At 38.4% G+C, this 22,677-nt stretch overlaps 1 protein-coding gene across 1 annotated transcript; it reads right to left on the bottom strand.

Annotated features, from left to right (window-relative positions):
* Positions 1-2,308: 2,308 nt before the first annotated feature.
* Positions 2,309-22,608, bottom strand: APPBP2 (amyloid beta precursor protein binding protein 2). Its single transcript, XM_032200931.1, has 13 exons — positions 22,444-22,608; positions 12,884-12,972; positions 11,680-11,831; positions 11,298-11,421; positions 8,166-8,334; positions 7,353-7,442; positions 6,803-6,870; positions 6,618-6,723; positions 6,133-6,257; positions 5,857-5,942; positions 5,235-5,425; positions 4,662-4,827; positions 2,309-3,850 (listed from the first exon to the last, which is right to left on the bottom strand). Exons 1-13 carry the CDS (start codon positions 22,582-22,584, stop codon positions 3,597-3,599), a joined length of 1,761 nt encoding a protein of 586 aa, XP_032056822.1. The 5' UTR covers positions 22,585-22,608; the 3' UTR covers positions 2,309-3,596.
* Positions 22,609-22,677: the final 69 nt, after the last annotated feature.

Raw genomic sequence — 22,677 nt, 5'->3', positions numbered from 1 at the left:
TAGACGTAGCCCCCTTCTCCAATACTTACAATCAGATTGTAAAGTATTGACAAATTGACAAAAGAATCCATTGAAAACTTGTGTTAGGGCTAAACAGGACAGGAATTCCTCATTTCTACCTCTAGTGGGAGGGAGGTGCAGGGTCTGTGTTGGCAAGTTCTGTACTAACAAGCCACACGGTACGGAGAACACAGTGGATAACGCTCTGCTCCTTTAGCTCTACCTAGTGCAGAAGAAGTCATGGCATAATGATGACACAATACAAAGAAACCCAATCCAATCACACTGGAGCTGCTCCTGCCTTTACAGAGGGACAAGTCATTTACCTTCCTCTGAAGTCACCCAGTTTTACTCCTATTTTCTGAGGGATATCAAACAACAAGCTGTAACAGCAGAGACAGTGACAGAGTGACAACGAGCACCACATTTTAAATATCGTCTCCACATGCCAGTACAGACAGCTAAGTTCTTCTGAGAACACCACCAGAGAGGCAGAACCCAAAACTAGAAAGGTCAGTTTGGTTATTGCATGGAGAGTGCATCTGCAGAAAGGACAGCATTAGGTGAAGGCTCTGAGCTACGGCATGCAGAGCAGGCGACAAAGCATTTTGTAGCTGCAAAGTTGTTGTGCAAAGCTTCAGCACTTTGACAACTTCAGCAATCAGCCCCAGCTACCTTTCTCCAAAACGTGCGTGCCTTGGCACGAATGGAGTTGCTCAAGTGCTACAATGAGAAGTTCAACCCAAGAGTTGGGTCACGATTTAATTTAATCACATGAAAAGCATGCTAGTAGTCCTACAAGGAGCACTGCAAGTGCTCTTCTCCAAGTCATGTTTCTTGGCCAAAGTCCACCGTCCAAGAGAACCCTGGGTGATTTATAGGACATCAATTCCTTCCAGACAAGCCAATGCACCGAGGTATACAACATGCTGGTGAAGTAGCTTGGGGAAAGAGAAACGTACATCCACTCAGAAGGTCTGCTAAAACAGAATAAAGCTACTCATTGAAGGAATTGAACAAACACATTTGGTTCTCAGCAGTGTAACGCCTCCCTAACCTGTCCCATGCCAGGAGCCCTCCTGTTTGCCACAACTTGAAGGCAATCCACGAAACACACACACAAACCCGAGAGCTGAAATAACAGCAATGGTTCACGGAGACTTCTTGCACTGAAATCAGTCAAGCTCACCACCCCAAACAAAAAACCTTGAGACCTTTGAGTTTTGTCAGTCAAAAGCTGGAAGCAGAGCCCTGACTGCAAACCCCAGGCAAGCAGCTCCAGGCGCTGTAAATGGAAATCCACATACCTGGTTTGAGGCTGTTAAACGTTTCTGCTGTACAGAAGCTACACAGCTTGTTTAGGACAATTTTAAGCATGCCTCCCCTGCCCAAGTTCTGATACTAATATTACAAGCTTCATTTAAGTAGTTTTAACAGGATTAAAGAAGAGAATTCATAACAACTAATTCATCAGTGCCCTAACATATGAACATTTGGGGATGAAAATATTTTGCCTGGTAGACAGCCAAATTTGCTTGTAGTACCTAAAGCACTCGTAAACAAGAAAAATTACTATGAAGAAATTAGATTTAAAATCCATGCATAATTTTAAGTTGGCTTTTCCTTGAACAGCCTTTGAGGATACACTGCAATGTAAGTCTTAATACCAGTTTTTTTTTTTTTTTAATGCAAATACTACTTGTTATGTCAGTAAAAGTATTCCAAGTGTGCAATCATTAAAGCTGCACTAATTATATAACTGCATTTTCAAGTTGGTGTTATTCAGCCTTTCCCCCAAAATTATACTTGAAGGCACCAGTATACGAACTATTGGCCTGTACAATTTCAGTTCTTAAAAGAGCCGGTAGGCTCAAAGTAGTGTCTGACATTTGTTTCTTCTCTGCACTCTTTTTTTGAAGACCATCAAGCAGCTTTCCCTGTCCCAAGCTTTATAAACAAATTAAAAAACAAACCCCAAACAAAACATCCAGTCCAAGTCCTGCAGGAACCTTGCTTGCAGAACCTCAGCTTGGACTGAACTTTCATGGCCAAGTTACAAACCCCTGAAAATAGGGGGGGAAGGGAACCCAAACTGACAGAATCCTAACTATAGGAGCACTGTTTGTGCCACTATAATAAGAACTGAGGTAACAGCAGTGAGTTGTTTCTAGTTTGCTATGTTACACAGACTTTCAAATGAGTATTACCTCAACAATTAAAAAAAACAAAACAAAAACAAAAACCAAAAACCAGAAAACAAAACCCACACACTCAAAAAAAAAAAAAAAAAAAAAAAAGCAAAGCAGCCCCCATGCCCCAACAGAAGAAAAATTAAGACAGGCTAGTGAGATAGGCATTATTAAAGGATCTTTACAGCTGACTTCTGCTTTTTAAATTAACGTAAAGGAATCAGTTTCTGGTTGTACTATCATTTAATGTAGAAACGAAGCATCACAAAAAAGACCTGTTGTGCTTTTTGGCATTTTCCACTGACCCCTGCAAACTGTACAATAAGCTGTGTTCTCCAGAAACATAAAATTGAACTGGATTGTAATACAAAACTATTAACTGGTATAAACAAGTTACTGCCTCAATTATTAGAGTAAGCCCATTCAAAAATAAAAATAAAAAATGGCTGCAGCAAATAGTTAAGCATTTCTAGTTTTTGTGTGTGGCATTGACATTAATATCTGTATACGCTTACTAAGTAAAGACATGCCATCGCAACTGCTAAAGAACGTTCACTTCCTAGTTTTGTATCTATTACATGAATATAATTTTGCACTGATCATACATCTAAATGAAATAATTCTACCGTAAAAGTGAATGCAGGGGCAGAAATATTAAATTAAAGCCACTGGTCCAAAAACTGTTTCTAGCAGGCTGGTCCACTTTTGATTTTCCTGGTCCTGTTAGGAAAGTTAGCACTCTTGGTTGGTACCAAAGAAAACTAAGATTGCTGGTCTACTGGATCTTCTATCGCTTACAGATGAACACTGGTCCAGTTCAGGATATTAACAACAACATACGGTGGTTATTTGCTCATCAACTTATCGTGGTTCACAAAGAGTACGTTGCTCTCTCCCAAGTGGTTCTTTGCCACTTCTCTTCGTAAGGTGGCAGCCAAGGCATTCTCCCTTTTCTTAATATTTGTGATTAACTTTGCTACAGTGCATACAGTAGAAAGACCTCTCTTGTGTAATTTCTTACAGCATAGCATTTATTCTTTCTGTATATCAGAAGAAAGCTCTTGATGAAACCTTCCATTCATAACAAGAATGCAACTCTTTTGAACTCAAACAGTTTTATTTAATGTTCTCTTGCAGACTTTCTGTAAAGTAGGTTCTTTCGAAAGAAGAGAGAAAGTAGGGGTTTTCTGGAATACCCAGTTAAAAATGTGAGCCGAACTAAACATGCCATACACATGCTGATAAGAATTTAACACACATTCATCCGTATGGGCACTCTTCAGTAGACTGGACCAGTGTTTCAATGCAAATTCCAGCCCCCAGAGAACTACATGGTTTAGATTTCACAGTATGACTTTTCCCCTGTAATCTGGGGAAAAAACCTTAACTGGTTAATTGACCAAGTTCTTAGCTACTCTGTCCATCAATGTTCTGAGACATCAGAAAAGACTGGACCACTTCTTCAGTGGATTGAGGGCTGGTGCTTACGTCCTCCAGAGCATCTGTAACAGAGAACTGCCGATCTCGCAACCGGTTCCAATTGGCCAAAATATTGTGGTACTCAAAAACTTTCTCATAATTGCCAATGGAATTGTACAGTTTAATGAGACCTCTGTAATCGTATTCAAGTCCACTGTATCCTTCACCAAAAAGCTTCTTTCCTGAAGAAACCCAGAAGATAACAAAATTAAAAGGTAATCCACCCATACATTGTACCTTACTTCTCACGTCATTTCTATCAGCAACATGAACCTTTTTGTTACAACATGCAAGCTTCCTGGACAATGCTTGACATTGATATCAAACTTTTCCTTTAAACAGAACTGTAAATTGTCCCCAAGGACTCTACTAGCTTTACATGCATAGATAGAATCCAGCAGCCTCATACAGAAGGCAATCATTTTGTGTCACGGTTTCAGTTGAAATTCATTTAAAAAATTGTTTTTTGATCTTCTACCTTAAGATCTTTTTTTTTTTTTTTTTGGTAACCCACTCTACGTGTTAACAATACGAAATAAGAATGCCTGTTTCAAGATTGAGCTAGAGCAAGGCCCAAAGATACACTTAATTTGTAAGTTCACAGCAAGTGGTAACGGGGAAAAAAATAATGAATATACAAGGAAGGCTGACAGGCACAATGGCTTTCCATTTCTTTCGGAAGGTAACCACATTCTGCGTTTAAGTTACAGCTGCAACTCCAGAATGTAGTCTGAAGACTAACACCAAAGCTTTTAATTGGTCATGTTTCTAGATGTTTTCAAGAGTGAGTTCTGATGCAAACCTGGGAGTGATAAAATCCTGTAATTCAGTCCCAAGCAGAACATTTAAGAAAAAGTATCAGACTTACATTGAAACCCTATAGAAATACACATATTGAATTAAGTTCCTTAGAAGTGTTTTAAAGGTTTTAGTAATAAGCTTTTCTGTGGTATTAGAAGTATTGTGTAGACAAACATTGGAAGAATCACCTACCAATTGCTATGGATCTCAAATAAAGCTTTTCAGCATTTTCATATTGATTCATATCATAGTTATAGAGAGAAGCTAGATGTCCTACTGACAGGGCAACTTCATAATCTTCTTGACCCAGAAGCTGTTCCTTAATCTGAATTGCCTTGATGTGCATTTCCTCTGCTTCCTGTGAGGAACAAATTCACATAGGTCAGACTACTCACCATAATGCATTAAATAAATAAATACAAATAAAAAGGGGGAGACAAAGAAACATAACTATTTAGTGGCTAAATAGACTGTACTATTTCATGAAAGGCATAAAAGAACTAGGTAAACCAAAATAAAAGCCAAAATACTGTTTTAGATGGTCAAATAGTATCACTTCCGTCTTCATAACTGACACCATGCTGTCTCTGAAGGCATCTTAATTATTGTTGCACAAAGCAAAGTGAGACATTAAAGTGCAAGTTCTTCAGCCATAAAAATATCAACTGAGGTTATGAATTATGGCCATAGAATAATTTTTTTTTACAGTGACAGAATTATAGAGGTTTTGTAGACCTTAAGACATTTACATTAGCATAATCTTACCTTAAACTTTCTCATGGACTGATACAGTCTTCCAAGGTTGCCATAGTGTTTTGCTGTCTGTACATTAAACTCCCCAAAAGCTTTTTTAGCTAACTGAAGCGAGGACAGATGTAAGTCATGAGCTTCTTGAAGTAACCTCTGCTCAGTTTCCTTGTTATGACAGTCTATTGCAATCTCCTCCAGGATAAGTGCTGAGTATAGCAGAGGAAAAAAAAACACGCAAAATTACTGTGTTCTAAACACAAATACGCTAACTGTAGGTAGCAGAAAGTCATCTACCCAAGAGACCTCGGGAGACATCTAAATCAGGCTTTATGATTATTACAAACTGCTTTCAAATGGTATGACCAGAGTTACCAACCTGTTTTTTTTTAAATAATCTATACTTTTACTATTTTTATTCAATGAGTCTTCCACTAAGTTTTAAAGAAGTTATTTGTATTTTACAAGTGTGTTGACAAAGAGCACCGAGGACTGCTGAGAGTCTTCTAGAGTGACCTCCATTTGGGAAAAAGCTCAAGTTACAATGCCTCTGTTGGGGAACAGGATAAACATATCTGAATGACTGATCTCCACTGACACAGTATTAAACTGTTCCAAGTAACGCAATTAAGTGTACTACCTTTAACTCTCTTTGAAGATGCCAAGAGCAAATGGTCTTCTGGGAGAATGTGTGTTATAATGCCAATAGCACGTTCAGCATGGAATCTGAAAAAGTTTGAATAGATGCAGCCAGAGTTTTATTTAAATTAGCAGCTAACTGGTAAAGTGTTAGAAACATTAATAAAATGAACAGATACATTTAAGTTCTGATCAGAAAATTCGTATCATTTAAAAACATTTTTCCCCCATTTACAGTACTAGATTTACTGCCATTACCTCAAGTCAATGTACTCACAGTGCATTGTCAAATTTTCCAGAGCTGTACTGGTGAACATAAGAAGAGTAAGCCAAGTCTTCATGAGCTGTAGCTACATGTATGTTTTTACCTCCAAATACCGACTGCCGAATATCGAGAGCTGTCTGAAAGAGTTAGAAGAACACCATTTCATCAGTCAATACAGGGGAGAAAAAAAAAAAACAACAACAACAACTTATGAATTTCTGTCACTGTAAAAAAGGAAAATAAATGTCGGATGTGTGTACTATAGGCCTATACATACACACTTGATGCAGTAAATATATATAAAATCCATTCAGGAGTCAGGGCAAAACAGAAACAAAAACTAATGGTTGTTTTCATTATTTTTTGAAAAGGCTTGCCAGTAATTTAAACAACTTTTGTCTCTTTCCCTGAATTAACTGCATGCAAATTACACTAAAAAAAATTGAGAGCTTTTCAGTAATAGAAACCAAAGACAGACATTTAGTTTTGCTGCATACCTGATAGATCGCAACGGATTGGCATATATTATCTACGTTGAGCAAGTAAAATCCATAGTCTAGTAGCGTATCAGAATATTTGGGGTGCTTGGCTCCAAAATGCTCCCTGTAGGAACATACTTACATTACAAACTGAGGCAAGTTAAGCATAAATTTTAAAAGGTATTTTTTGGAATGCTACTTACCGAGCAAGGTATACTGCATGTTTTATCAGCTGTTCAGCCTTCTTAAATTCACGTTTTACAACACAAGCCTAAACACATAGAAATGAAGCACATGAAGAGGTGCACACTCAGAATGCATCTCCTCCAGATATTGGCCCAATTGCTCACTATTACTTCTAATTTCAAAATACTGTCATTGTTACTAAAGTAATTTTCAACTTATTTAAGAAAAATTTACAGATAACATTTATAAACATATTTTATTCTGACATAAATGACTAAACAGAGTGCTAGTACTGCACCTAGTCTACAAAGATGGAAACAGACCACCTGTTCATGGAATGCTCTCAGGTTAACTCTGTCATGAGGTTCCTTTGAACAGCTGTAAGTCAGTTTCAGGGAAAAGGAAAAAAAAATCCACACAGCTGAGACAGACCAATTAGACAAATAACAAACCATAATGCTTACAATACAGACCAGGTTTCCTGAGTGTTCTGGAGGTACTACCCATCCTCACCAATTCTCAGTAGTAACTCACTTACAAAAGGAATGTGGAAGATTTTAAATTCACCTTTGAAGCTTGTCGCAAAACATCCACTACTACTTTTACAGGCAGGCCAACTGTGATCTCCTTCATAGCTTCTATACACCATTTATAAGCCTGTTGAACAAAGTTAGCAACATATTTAGTCTGGAATTTCATAACTAGGCTCTGAAAAATACACTGATCATATACATTACAAAATTAAAAAAAAGTTATTTAGTTGCTTATGTTTGATAAAGTTTTTTCAGCTAAATCTGAGAAGGCCAACTTAAAGATTCCTCTTAAGCTTAATAACTGAACTTGGAAGTATTTTACACTGGTCTAAGTTCTGTATAATTACAATGAATGTAATATATTCTAGAGACAAAAATGTATTCAATAGTCTTTAAGTAATCCTTACAATTCTTATCGTAAACAACAGCTTGCTAGTCAGTGTACTTAGAAGCTAAAAGAAAATTGCAGTTTATGCAGCAGTTACACTGAAGTTGCAGTTTTTCTAAACTAGCTGCAAAGTGCTATCTGTGCTTTCCGATTCATTTTTACCTATTAAAATAAGCTTTTTGTAACGTGTCATTTCCTGATAACCAAAATATACTCAGAAATTATATGTGATAAGATTATTAATGATGGATTAAGTACCATTAAGAGCTTGTAGACTACGAACACATAGAAATCAGTTGGTAAATCAAGTATTCCTCTGGCACTACCACACAAGAACCAAAACCAATCAGGAACTTAAGCGAGAAATACAATATGAATAGCGAGCCAGTCATGAAAAGTCCTAGCAGATTTCATAACCAGCTTCCTAAAGTAAAACAAAAACAAACTAATCCCACTCACCTCATCATAGTGGCTCTTGGCAAAAAGCAGTGCACACAACTCCCCATAGAGTGCTGCTTTGTTTGCTTGCTGACCATGTTTTGCAAGTTTGTCCATGTAAGACTGAGCTAGTTTGAACGTTTCTTCTCCCAAGTGATATTTACAGTTACCATTTCGAACATGCAGCAACCTTAGGAAGACGTAAAGAGATCCTCTAAACACTGAGTAAACCATTTCATTATACAGCAGTACCACTGATCTATTATTTGGCATTATACTTACAATAGAACTGGGCTATCATCCCAGCAAAATTGCACTGTCTGAATTCAGTAATACAAAAGAACTGTTTACAGAATACTGTTTCAGTACTCCATGCTTTGCATCTTGCACAGCAAGAATTTTTACCGTTGGAAACGTCAAATGATTTTTTCCATGTTGATGAATCATTGTATATCCAGTGCTCAAACCACTCTGCTGTGGCTTTATATTTTATTTTTCATAAAATCCATTCTGTACTGCAAAGAGGAGCTAAATTCAGGAAACACGAGCTAATGTGTAGTGCAATATTTTATACCTTTTATGATACATTACACTAGATCTTCCAATAAACGGTTACAGAGGAAGGCAAGATCAATTATGTTTTAGACCAAATGTTTCTCTTCTTTAAACTTGTTTCCTGTAAGCATTTACTCTGAGATTTCTAAGTTACTGTAGCCATGCCTCCTGCAACAGCAAGGTAATACATTTAAATTTGCCCTATAAATTCAGCCTACCCATAATACTCTTCCTATACTTTCTGATTGAAATGTATCATGAAATCAAACATTAACAAGAAAGGAAATAAAGCTGACATTTTCACAAGCAGGGACTGGCAGGCAAGCACAGAGCAGAGAGATAGCCATGCAGAGAGATAATCAAAAGAAAAGACCTTCAAAAACCCCCTGAAACATGCAAAGTAAACAAACATCAGCTTTCCAAGAAGAAACACTGTGACAAAGACACAGAGGGAAAAAAAAAATGACAATTATTTTTCCTTAAATAAGTTCTGAGAACTAAACATGATGCAGAAATGCATTGTGTTCTTGGTCACAGGCAGCAGAAAACTATCTAGATGCAATAAAGGCAGGAATTTTAAAGAAACTGGAGAGAAAAACAAAGCAATTGTAGTTTTCAGAAAGAGAGGAAACTATTCCAACTAGTGAGATGCTGAGGAGCTGCCATCCATCATCAAATACATGAAGCCCACATCCCACATAATGACGTATGTGAGTGGGGATAATACTGCAGTTTACATATGCACGTGGGAAAGACAATATCCAGTACCTTGGTGCTTCAGCAGCAGTATCTAAAAACAACCAACCAGAAATCAAGCTAAACCTAATCCAATCCTTTAGATAATAAACTGAAAGGGTTGTGCAGGTTTTTGCTTTTTTTTTTTTTTTTTTTTAAATGTGATCTAGTTTTGAGTAACAAAAACTCCATTATTAATCCAAAGGAATTTTAGAAGAGAAAGACATAGAATAAACACTTTATAACCTTTATGCTAATAACTTCAAATCTTCTTTAATGTCTGCAATTCTCCCCTTTAGAGTAAAATCATTCTCTAATAGCGTAACAAACAGCAACCACAGGGTTACACAACATGTTGGTAAGGCTAAAAACACCCAAAAAGAATTAGCAAAATGTGAAACAATGACATGGGAGAACCACGTATTTGTATTACATATTTGTGCCTTATTGTGTAAGATAGAAAAATCAAAGAAATCAAGCCAATAGGAGCACTACACCTGCAATAAAGTAGTATAAAAGTTTGAATAAGAGATCCCAAATCACATTCTTGAGTTTTCTCATATAGTTTACTAGTGCTAGTACAACAAAGAAACACCAAATCATGTCTAGATAACAAAGGTTTACATTTTTAAATTGCATTCTATTAATAATACAGTGCATTAATTAAACCCCTGGAGACTGGACTTCCTAGGTTTTAGAATAGAAAGAGCCACTTCTTAGAGAATTGTATTTTCTAGTGCTGGACTTAAACAAGTTATTCAAGTGGTTCAAACAAGTTATTCTACACTGGGGATTAGATGGTAACAACAAAAAGTTTATCTTACTACCTTGTGACTTTGAAGCTGAGTACAATTACTGCTCTCTCCCACAAAAGGGTTTTCAGAATTTACATACTTAGCACTTCCGGAATCGTTTCAGGATTCTTTTTATTTGATATATTTCCAACTAAACTGTGCAGTTATTTAATTGTTTGGGAGATGCCAACGCATAAAGCAGTATCTCTCCATTCACACTGCTGCCCAGAGAGACTTAATGTTATATGCAGGCCATCAGCTTCCATTACAAGAACAATGGCTGTCTCTGCCCAAACAGAATTAGCAGCTCCAGTTCAGAAGAAATCATTCTAATGATGGATGTTTTTTCTAGCATGAAATGAAAATATTTTATCCACAACTGTGTGGACTGTATATCACTCTCTCCAACACTGAAAAAAAATTACATAAAATAAGCAGCTACTAGCAAACCCATTTACTTCTCATTTACCCAACTACAAACTAGGTGCAGTTTTGTTTTGCAGCAGTTTTCCAAAACAATATTTTTGTCTATATTCAGATAACCAGGATACCTTGTTGTTCATTACAGCAGCTAAAAAAATATATATCTCATATTTAACTATGCTTACTAGTACATGGGTATTCAAGCCCATAGCTGCAACACACAGAAGAGGTCAGTCACACCATTGCCAATGAAAACAACCTGGCTACTTGCCACTTATTGTATCAGCATCACACATCTAGGTACATGAATGTAAGAGCAGGGGAACTTACCTGAACGGACCCCACTACAGGTCTTGTGAAACCAGCCAGATGCAAAAACTAAATGCCTCCTAAAAACAAACTCTTTTCCAAATGCTTAAGTTGTGGCTGAAGGCATCTAACAAGAACTAGACACCTGAATTTACCTAACTACATAATTAAATAGCTCAAGAACATATTGGATCTATTATCAGGAAAGGTATGTTTTCTTTTTATTTCTGCTCAACTGTATTTTTAGCATTCATATTTGGTGAATTCTTCTTGTACACTAAATGTAATTTCAGAAAACACCAATGCAAAACTCCTCATGCAAAAAAGGTGAGCTCACCTTACACAGCATTCTACTGCACGAAACCAATGAAGTATTTCATCATGAAGGGTGCACAGCTGAAGGCAGGAAAGAAATACCTTCTCAGCATCACTATACCAGCCAGCATCTGATAGGAATCCCCCTGGAGAAAAAAAATAAAATATTAAGCATCATGCCTGCAAATTTTAAATCCCAAACATTCAAAGAGCAGAGAGCAGACTGAAATTCTCACACATTTAAATCCAATATACATAAGACACCAAGTAGCTTTCTAAAACTTATATTCCAAACGTATATACATTATTTAAAAGAAGTTACAGATATTAAAAAGAAAAAAATAGCATTAGCTTAACTGAAGCTTGAATCAAAAGAATATATTTTATAGCTTATCATCAGTTACCTAAAACAAAACCAATCTGAATTGCTTTTTCTTTTACAGCAGAATCTGATTCTGCTATGTAGGAGCACCGTCTACTGAAAGAATAGGCCAGTACAGAAGCAACTTTTACTCCATGGTCCATCAAAGCCTGAAAACAGTGATGAAGCAGATGTCTGAAACAAAAGAAAACAGAATTTAGTTATACGTAAAGTTTTTAAGACACTGCAGTCAGTTGGCTCGAGTGCCATGAATTCAAATGGGTAGTGATTCAAAGAAGTAACTCTGACCTTCTCTCAAACCAAAACCAGATGAATACAGAATAATTGTCAATCTCAAGGCTAATGGGTTACAGTTGTTGGATTAGCCAACAAATAGAACGAGTGTACACAAAGTTCTTTACAAGGACACCCTCCAGTGTAAGCGATATACAAACTACCCACACATTGTTAGAACTGGAAAACATTTTTAGCTAAATCTCAGAGGGGGGGAAGCCTCAAAGTCCACCCTTGCCCCACAACTCCCACTGAAGTTGCAGATAAATGAGCAGTGACGAACCCATTAACATCACACATGCAACAAGGGAGATATGTCTGAAGACATAAAACTTATTTTGGTTACAAACAATCTGATCTAAAAAAGTCAAGTTCTGATTGTAACAATACAGAGTGGTAATATTTAAAGACAGGAAAACTCTTTAAACTGGGGCGATCCTATCAGTTTGATAACCCTTCCCCTAGAATTAGCTGCAACCTAAAGAAACATACTTTGACTGGCCTGTACGTCTTACTCTTCTGATTCAGAACAGTCACAACAATGGAGATAAGCACGTGTATAATTTCCAGACATAGCATACACTGCATGTGATAACAGAAGTGGACACCCGCAGGTCTAAAAACTTTTAAGGCATGGTATTGGCGAGCAGTGAAACCTATCACAAGACTTACGGCTAGCACAAACTGCACAGTAGAAAAAGAAAGCAATCTGAGTACCAAGTATCACAGATGACTTGGTGTATTTGCATAGAAGTTACAACTGTTTTATTTATTTTATGACAGAGAAAGAGACACTGTACCTTAAAAGCCCTTCTGCAAATCTGAAGAGGTATTTCCTATGGTTATCACATAGGCTATTAAACCCAAGAAAATTAGAGACCTTTTCCAGATTCAAAGCCCAGATCAAGGGCTAAGAGCTGAAATGAGAACTAACAAAATATTAAGATACTTACCTTTTATCTAAAGCTCGTAGCACCTTCGCAAAAACTTCTAGTTCACAAAATTCACTACCCAGCTGGCATAATCGGCCCTGTTGGTAAAGCTGAAAGGAAGACACAAATATATTTAAAAATTTAAGACTTTGCACTCTCCTGGGAAATTTAACACAAGGATGACTTATGATGAAACCCAGACTTCAAAGTATTGAAATAGAGCCGGAGTAAATATTAAAAAGTAACAGTTCCACAATCTCCACACAGGAGCACAACTTTAGTGTTAAAAACTGAACAAACACAAGCTGTGAGAGCTCTGTATGTGGTTTCAAGTTGTTTTTGTCCACTTTTTTCTTTCTTTCTCCAAACGTCCACTATATTCACCTGCATCATCAAAACAACATGACACCTCAGCTAAAAAACAAAGCCAAAAAACTCCCCAAGCTATCAAGAATTACAATGAATAGCTTCTTTGATACCAGATGCTTTGAAAACATTTTTAAAATTACACAGAATCTAGCAACCAGCATTATTCTAGAATATTTGTAAGTGGAAATCCAAAGCCAAAGCATAAAGGATATAATACAATAATATATTGTGATCCTAGAAAACTTGAGCAGGCCCCTAGAACAAAGGATGTAACAATAAAATTATATATACAAACAAAAAACACAAGTTCTGTAATGAATGACTCACTGATACCCAGAGCTAAACACAGGCATGAGCCCTGACCCCATTAATACCTGAGCTCACATAAGTAATTCCTGTTTGAGTAAATGGAAATATTCATGTGAATCTGTTCATGAATTTATTAAAAGCAATGTCTAATTTTATGTCCAAACTAATTTTTACCTGCAGATAAGCAAATATATCAGTTGGCTTGCTCATAAAAACACAAACCATGGAGACAGTTCTTTATGCAATGCAGAGTTAAGCTGCAGAACTTTCTGCCACATTATGCTATAAATACTAAGAATTTACATAGGTATGAAAATGTCTGTACAAATATACAGCAGAAAAATCCATCGTGGGCTATTAAATCCTGATATCGAAGTCCCTGAACCACAAATGACTGACAGTTGGGTATGTAATCAAAGAAGCACCACTATACACTTGCCATACTCATATATCCATCCCCAGCTCCTGTCAGAAGCACAGTACTGGATTACACAGGGCTGCTCCAGTACAACCATTTATTTGTTTTAGGTATTCTAGGACACCCCCCAGTCCTTAACATATATATATATTTTCTTTTTTTTGCAAGGTGGTAGCTCCATGGGGAAAAGGACTCCTCTCTAGATGCTGCATCTTTCAACAAAGGCCATTTGAGGTCCATTTCTCTCCTGTTTCATGTGTGCACCACGTGAGGCAGGACCAGGACACTACACTATGATCTGACACCAAACAGATTATGCAGTAACGTTTCACACCATCAGGAGCATGCAGGTAAAGCACTACTACGTTGCAGTCTTAACAGTTATTCAGCAAACCCCACTTTTCAATCTACATGCTAAGGTATTCAAACACACACTGCCCAAGGCTGACGTGTGTTGGCAGCAAGACTCCATGTGCTGTGAGTGAGCAGCACCCTCACTCTGTAAGCAAAGGCTGATAGAACATGCTAGCGGTGTTCAAGTAGAAGCACAAATTTAATGAAAACTTTAACATTCCCCTCTGAGTTCTCATAATTTCTTAAAAAACCTTTATAAGCATCTTCTGTTTGCCTTTTTAACCACAAAGACAGGAAGCAGATGAATTCGTGTTCAAACAAAGCATGTGAGAACATCTCCCCCAGCCAGAAACTTAGTTTTAGTTAACTCTCCTTATAAAAGCACATGACATTGATTTTACAGCACAGTAAGTTTGTTATTTTAACAACAGAACCTACAAAAAAACCTTCAAAAATACTTTGACCTAATAATGTCAATTGCCAGAAATGAATGTTTTCCTTTTAGTCATCCATTTCACTGGAAAAAAAGGAAGTCCCTTAAAAAAACAGAACAAGTCTGCGTGCAAAGTTACTCCTCAGATAAAACAGTGCCATGTCCCTGTACTTCAAAGAAATCAGTTTCTTCTGAAGCTATTTTCTCTCTGGTAGAGAAAGACCATCCAGCCCGGGGTATCAGAAAACTACTGCTATGGTAAGCAGTCTCGTTTTCTCCACACAACTCTGTAAAGGTAACTATTATATATAAAACCTAAAACATATTTTTCACAATCGAAACAGATTATATCTTGCCTAGTATTCCAGTTCTTGAGGTAGACATCTTATCAACAATTAATGAGATCATTTCTGGAAGAAACTAAGACTTAACACCAAGTTATTTTACCAAGACTTGGTCAGAAGGACTAGCGTATGTTCAATATTTCGGTTTTCAACCAAGTACATCATAGCTTCCCCTCATCACTTTGCAGTGCTAACTAAAAATCCCAGTGGTTACTCTAACACTGCTTTGCCAAATGTTAACTCTAATATGACCTTTTAAAATTAATATATTTATGAAGTTCCATAAACATTTGTCGTAACGTGCCCACTGTTGCATGGGATTCTTAAATTCCCAATGAAAAAATGCCCTGGTTGTGGGGGGAGCCCTGAACCACATCCTCATTTTTGGTACATCTATTATTTCAGGCCCAAAGGGCCAAGTTTGCCATGTGCACGTTGCTATTCCCAACGCTGAGATGAGCACTCAGTGCTCAAGGCACCGTTCTTGGATCTGAAAAACAAGCAACGTTTTTTCCTGGTATAACCAGAAATACAGTATCCTTGGAATATTTACCACACTATTCACCCCTTGCCTCGACACGCTGGCAAACATTTGAGGAACCAACTCAGCTTGAAGTCTCTTTAAACTGTTAGAGCTGTTAAAGCAATATTTTCAAACAAAATTTGACATGGAAATAGTGAGTATACAGCAAACAGTGAAGCAATTCCAGTAGACTCAGTAACACTCATTTGCTCATTGAGAAGCAGTTGCAAGTACTGAAGAAATGATTCTCTTGTTAAAGTTCCAGAGAGACAGAATTCCTGACCACAAGCCTTGCTACATAACATGAAAAACAAAACAGAACAGTGATTCAAGAAAAACATGCCCTGACAAGAACGGCAGAGGTCTGGACTTCTGGAAAACTATTAATTTCTTAAGAAGGAAGAGGTTAAGTTTTTGTCTAAAAAAACGTATTTGGAGCTTAACAGAGATTTCTTTTTTTTTTTAAACCTACAGAAAATTGAGTAAGAGCCTACAGTATGACTTCCAACTTGAACAGCTCAATCTGACACATCGATTCTGGCACTGAAGACACAAACCAAGGTATAAGTTTAATGCGTTGCCTTGTTATTTACACATGTGCAGAGTCCAACTGTTCTGCACAGCTATGAGAAAACCACCGTGATCTTCCTTCAGGATCTAAGGCTTACATTTAACCCACAGCATTCAAAAGCTGCATACAGCGGTGTCCCCAGTCAAACATATTGATAACATTAACTTGTAACTTATCTGTTATCATACCATCGTGCCCATATAATTCTGTTAAAGTTCTTGTCAGAGTTCTCTCTCAATAGATTAAGCTGAGCTCTAACTGCTTCCTAGCAAACCCCTAGAAATAAAGACAAAGATGTTAAACTACCAGTACAAGCAAAGCCATAACATCGCAGAGAAAGTGATACAGTATTAGTATCACCAGCATTCTTGGCTGTTTCACTGGGTACAAGAGAAAACACATGATCGAAACCTAAAAATACATTTAGCTTTTTAAAATTAATCACATTTTAAAAGCAGATGGAGATTAATTTAACCAGTTCTAAGAGGACCCTCCAGAAGAACTGTAGCACATGCAATTTGAAAAATATGCTCCTATTGCTCCAGTTTGGAAGAGGTCTGAAAAATAAATATGGACATTTTGGTAAGAATTAAAGATGCAAAGAATTGCATGGAGCTACCCAGCAAGTTTAGTGATGTTCAATAACATACTGTAGAATGCCATGCTAAATGTAGGAAGGATTGTATACCTAAACACCAAAATCAGTATTTAGGAAACAAGTTTGGCTGTAACCACCCCCCCCCCTTTCTCCCCTACTTAACACAGAAGGAAGAAAGATTTTTAGGAATCATTAGGGCACTGGATCAATCTGTTGACAAATGACTCATTAAACGCCAAGGGGACAGGTGGCAGACAGGCTTAGAAAATAATCAGTTAGAAATGTAGGTACATGAACTCTTAAATCAATTTCAAATCCATCTTCAAAGCATCTGGACCAGGCTAGTTCAATGTGATACTGGGCATAAAAAGGCAAACTTTACGTATTTGAAAACATACTTTTAATTAGAATCTGATCTTTATGAACCTCAAGCAAAATAAACAACTAACAAAAACCCCTCATTGAATAAGCCTAATTTAACAGATAACTTTTGAGCTTATAGTCTTACATACAGAGCACACTTCACTTCTTCCAACTCGCTCTTCTTCCTGTATCACATCAGCATTTTTTGTTTTATTTCACATCTACACAGAACTCGTACACTTTGTGTGAAGTACAAACCTTAGAGTCACACATTCATGTGACTCTCCACAGCAGGGAAACCCTATTTTTTCTATCCAGTTTGCTTTGATTTCAAGTTAAATCAGTACGAATGAAATGAAGTAGAAACAGCAATTATTGCTTCAGCAGCAGCTGAACACCTTTGTTCATGTGACCTCATTACCAGAATTATGCTGAGTTCCAGTGTATAAGATTTAACAAGGACACTGAAAAAAACAGGGAAGCCAGAATACATATTAGGATCAGAAAACATGCCACACAGAGGTTCAAAAAGAAAAATAAATAAATAAAGAGCAAAGTAAATAATAAGAATTAGGAAAACGGTAAGCAAAGGCAAGGAGTTTCAAGCCAACAACATAAGGTAGGATGGTTCAGTTCCAGTCAAATTTAGACTACAGATAAGAGACATATTAAAATAAAGAGCAATAAACATTGGTAAAAAAAGCTCATGACATGGTGCTTTGCCTTCAGTGGGAGGTCTTAATTTAAAGAGGGGGTGCTAGATGGATATGATTTAATCCAAAGTGTTCAGGAAAGTCCTACTGCATGTGCCAGCCTGGAAGTCTAACCAGGTGATGAGAATGCCTGTATGCATGCACACATATGGAAACCACGTTTGGTTCCCACATACATATTTCTGACCCCTAGAAGGACAGAAGCATTAATTTAATTAAGCCTGGTGAAGTCACGCTGGTCAGTCACAGCCAGAAGCCCTACAAAATATGACCCACTTGTTCTGGATTTCTGGCCTGCCTCCTACGATACATCGCTTGCTTATGACCTTGTTTGTATTCCTCTGGTCACAAAGATGTTCAAACTAAAGATGTACAGCTACACTTCAATTCGTAGGTAGCTTATCTTTTCCTCCCTCATCACATACCCAGGAATATGAGGGATGAACCAGATTTACTCTGACCTTATGGAAAAGATGCTTATAATCATTCTTCATCAGTAAAAGCAGTCTCCACTGCAATGCAGAGAACGGACGCTCTATTGTGTGTTGCAAAGTGTCAGCAAATTCCTGTTTATTCATTTTGTTTCATTCAAAGAATAACTAGATGCGATACAAGAGCTTTTATTAGCCACACTTGCTCTTGTTTGGATTACCAGAATACAGGGAAGAGACAATGCTCTGGCTACACATTGTCCAGAAGTTGGAGCTATCAAGATGTAAATTAAAAACCTGTATTTTGACCCACAGCAAGGCGGGAGCACTCCGGAAGTTTTATTGACCACTTAAAATACAGAAAAAGCATGATTATAGCCTTCTGGGTTTTGCCTGAAAATGTTAATACAAAACAAGTTAGCATAGTGCAATTTCTAAAGGTTACGGGTCCGCACTGACTGAGACAATTTGTCATCTCCAATTGTTCCTGTGGTTAATGATATCATCAGAAAACATTCAAAGAACATTGGACCCAAATGATTTTCAAGAAAGATCAATGTGGAAAAAAAAACAGCACAATCCAGAATAGACATTTCAAAAGGAAATTAGACACTAGACGAAACTCCTTGTTATCCTACATATATCCAAGATTAGCTTGCTAGCATGTAACTGCAACAAGTACCTACAAAAGAGAACACTAAGACTAGTGAGGCAGTATGACTTCCAATATCCAGGAGAATCAACAACAACAACAAAAAAAAGGTAATTAACATATAACAGAATATAAAGCTGAGGAACAGGGGAAAACAACTAACTTCTGCATACATCATTAAGTAAACAGTCTCTGGACTACATAGTTCAATGTCTTATTTCTGTCAAAAGCTCGGTTATTTGGAAGAACTCCCTCCCTCAGTAGACCATCCTTTCCCTGACAAGCCACAAAAGGTTTTTTTTTTTTTTTTTTTTTGAGGACTTTCTGTTTATTCACATTTGCAAATACTGCCCAGCTGCCAGGCACGATTCTCACATTTTAACTGAGATCCAGCATATTTCTTTCTTTGGTTTCTGAAAGTTGGACCTCACCTCGTTTAAAAAAAAAAAAAAAAAAAAAAAAAAACTACTTTTACTAGGAAACAACACCACCAGGATATACATAAGCCTGGCAAAGATCCTAAGGAAACAAAATACACTGTGTTTGCACATTTTTTCCAAATGCAGGTGTTACTTGCGACAATACCAGTTATTAAACTCTTCAAAATACAGATGTGATAAGACATTTATATTTTTCTTAGCACAAACGCAGACTTGAAAATTTCCAGGATATCCTGTAACCAATGTAACCAAGCTAGCAAACTGTGCAATCAAGACTGGCAAATGCTAATTTCAAGTGTTCATACTGATGAACGTGTTAAAAATAGTTCTATATGGCCACAGCCAATTAACATCCACAGTGCGTATCAAAATAAAGTCTGACTGGTGCTGCTACCTTTTAGCTTTACAAAGCGGGTGGCAGTTTCTCTGATACCACAAGTTGCAAATAACACCTAGATAACAGCATTTTTTGCAAGTTAGATGTGAGACTGAAACAATACCTCCTATTAATAATCACAGAAAGATTCTCCCTCTTTTTCAAGGTCTAAATGCAGCTATTTTCACAAGTTCTACATTACCCACCAATTTTCCTCAGCCGTATTTAAAAAATAAGTACAATTCTATACAATACTAACAACAAATTGACGCCCTTTCAACAGAGCAGCCATCAACACATAATCAGAACAAAGATTGAGAAGGCTTCTAGTTTGTCTTCTTTTAAAGACTATTAGTGATTTTGGAAATTCTGCTTTAAAGAACTCATTGTCAGGATGCACTGAGCATACCTCCCCAACCTATAATGGTAATTATTATCAGTATCATTTTGGAAAGCCTGGTACCTGTGCTCTGAAACAAAAAAGCAAATTGTTTTGCTTTTTTGCACTATACAAAACAGGGTTTTGCACCATATGAAACAGGGAAGGGGATTGTTCAAAGGTGGTATGGGAGTTCTCGTTCTAAGCTGGTTCACTGATGTCCTTTGTATTGCTGCAGCCATCAAGAACCATGCTCGGTGTTGTATAGGTGCATAGAAAAACGCAAGCACTGTTCCAAAAGATTTATCTGGGCTATGCTTTGAGATGCTCACTGAAGGCAGACATCTCTGCATATGGAGCACCGTTTAGTCAGGGCTGCAGACTTGCTTTCAGCATCCCAGCCAAGATTTAGTCACATTTATGCATAAGCTAATTTAAATGCGACTATTAAAGAGGATAGATTCTCCTACACAGAAAAGGTACAAAATAGTGTGAAAATAGAGTGAAGGCATGGAAGACCATCTTGCTATTGGCAGCACTGGCAAGACACTCACTACACTGCGTAACCTGCTTTCAGTTACTCTGTATTTGGACATCTCATAGGTATATATTTGTATGAGAAATAGAGGTGCACCTTATACTTCTCAGATCAAAGATCATCCTGTTGTAAAACTCATAAATAAAAGGGGAAAAAAAAAAAAGCAAATTATCACCATTAACAAAAGTTATACTGGCTAGCGGTTAGTACAACAGAACCAGTATTTTTGAGGACAGGCCTTTAGCATGCTTGTTACCATCTCCTGAACAAGATGATGTACTACTTGTACATGATCAGAACAGATTAAAGTCTCTTTAGAAGTCAAGTATAGTGCTGGTTTATTTTTCATTATGAAATAACTCCAAATGAATACGAATTGATGCAACCACTGAAGAGTGCTAATAAAACATAGGAAGTCGCTGATCTATTTAGCTCACCTGTGAATTAGTTTTTAAACAATTTGGGAAGAACATATACTTAGACACTTCCATCATTTGAAGTTCTTTTTCTGTGCTTTTAAAGCCCTAGAGAACCATCCCTTTTTCAGTATGAATGTCAAGACAGGGTCAAGGAAGCTTACTTGTCAATGGCCATACCTGCGAATAGCTAAAAATAAACCTCAAAATGTTTGTCCGCATTATTAGTTCCACACCTTTAGTGTTTATCTAATACTTGCTGTATCCAACCCCATAATTTTCTGTGAGCATGTTCATATACAGATTTCCCGTGCTTCTTAACACTGATGGATTAGGTAAGTAGTGCCTAATATACAGAAAATGTGTATTTCAACTCCACAGAAACAGTTTCTCTGTCTATCGAAACTAGACACCCTTCTAAATACTGTTACTCCATACGTATGGGATGGGCCACTACTCCTGGTTCATAAGGACTCATCTGAAAAACTACTTCATTTAGCACATCCTAGGTTTTTAGAAATTTACTGGCCGAGGAAAAAAAGGTTATCCGCCTCCATAGCTCTTACACACTGTTTCTCTCCTGACAAATGCTCTTTTCCAGCAGCTCCTGTAGATGGATGAAGCACCTATTTAGTGGACAATAGAAATTAATGGAACGTCCTCACACACCTTTTCCTCTAACTCGGGATATTTTAGAGGAGGCAGCTGAATGAGAAACAGCCACTGCGTGAAAGACAGATTTAAGGCGAACCAGCTCGATCATTTAAAGAGTCTCGGATCTGGCTCCCACCAGATCTTTAAACGTAGGAGAGCCTGGCAAACTCAGTGCCTTCTACCAGATATCACCTTTTCCAGTAGAAGGAAAAAAAATAAAGGGGGGGGGGCAGAACTGGACCGAAAACACCCCCCAAACCCAAACCGCTCGGTCCCAACCTGCCCCTACCCCTTCCCCACATCCCCGCAGCCCCTCAGGGCAGGGCCGGGCCCCTCCCGAGCCCTCCCCAGGACCCCCCCCGCCACCCCCACAAGCCGAGCCCTGCCCCAGCCTCCCCCGGAGCCTCCCCCCCGGAGCCTCCCCCCTCACAGGCCCTCAGCTCCGTGTCCCCCCCCCCACGTCCTTCGGGCCCTGCCCTGCGGCCGAGCAGCACCGGGGAGGGAGCCGAGACCCCACACCCCTTCCCCTCAGAGCCTCCCTGCGTGGGGCAGGCCCGGCTGCGGCCCCCCCTTCCCCTTCCCCTTCCTCTTCCTCTTCCTCCTCCCTCCCCGTGGCTGCTTCTCCTTCCACCCCCCCCCCACCCCTTAAGGCCCAGCCAGGCCCAGACCTCTCCCTACACACCCCCCGCTCCCCCCGCACCTTGTAGTAAACGTCGAACTGGATATTCTCGGGCAGCGAGCGGATGTCCCGGCGCCGGGCCCGCCCGTAGCTGTCCACCACAGCCGAGATGGCCGTGTTGTACAGCGTCTCGGGCACCCACTCCAGCTCCACCGCCGCCATCTTGCGTGTGCGGAGCCGCCTTCCCCCAGCCCCAGCCCGGCCCCGCTCCGCCTCACGCCCCGCAGCCCTGCGCGGTCGCCCGGCCCCCGGAGG

This window comes from Aythya fuligula, chromosome 20 (genome assembly GCF_009819795.1).
Source record: "Aythya fuligula isolate bAytFul2 chromosome 20, bAytFul2.pri, whole genome shotgun sequence".
Lineage (NCBI taxonomy): Eukaryota > Metazoa > Chordata > Aves > Anseriformes > Anatidae > Aythya > Aythya fuligula.
This window is presented reverse-complemented; position numbering and strand designations above follow the sequence as displayed.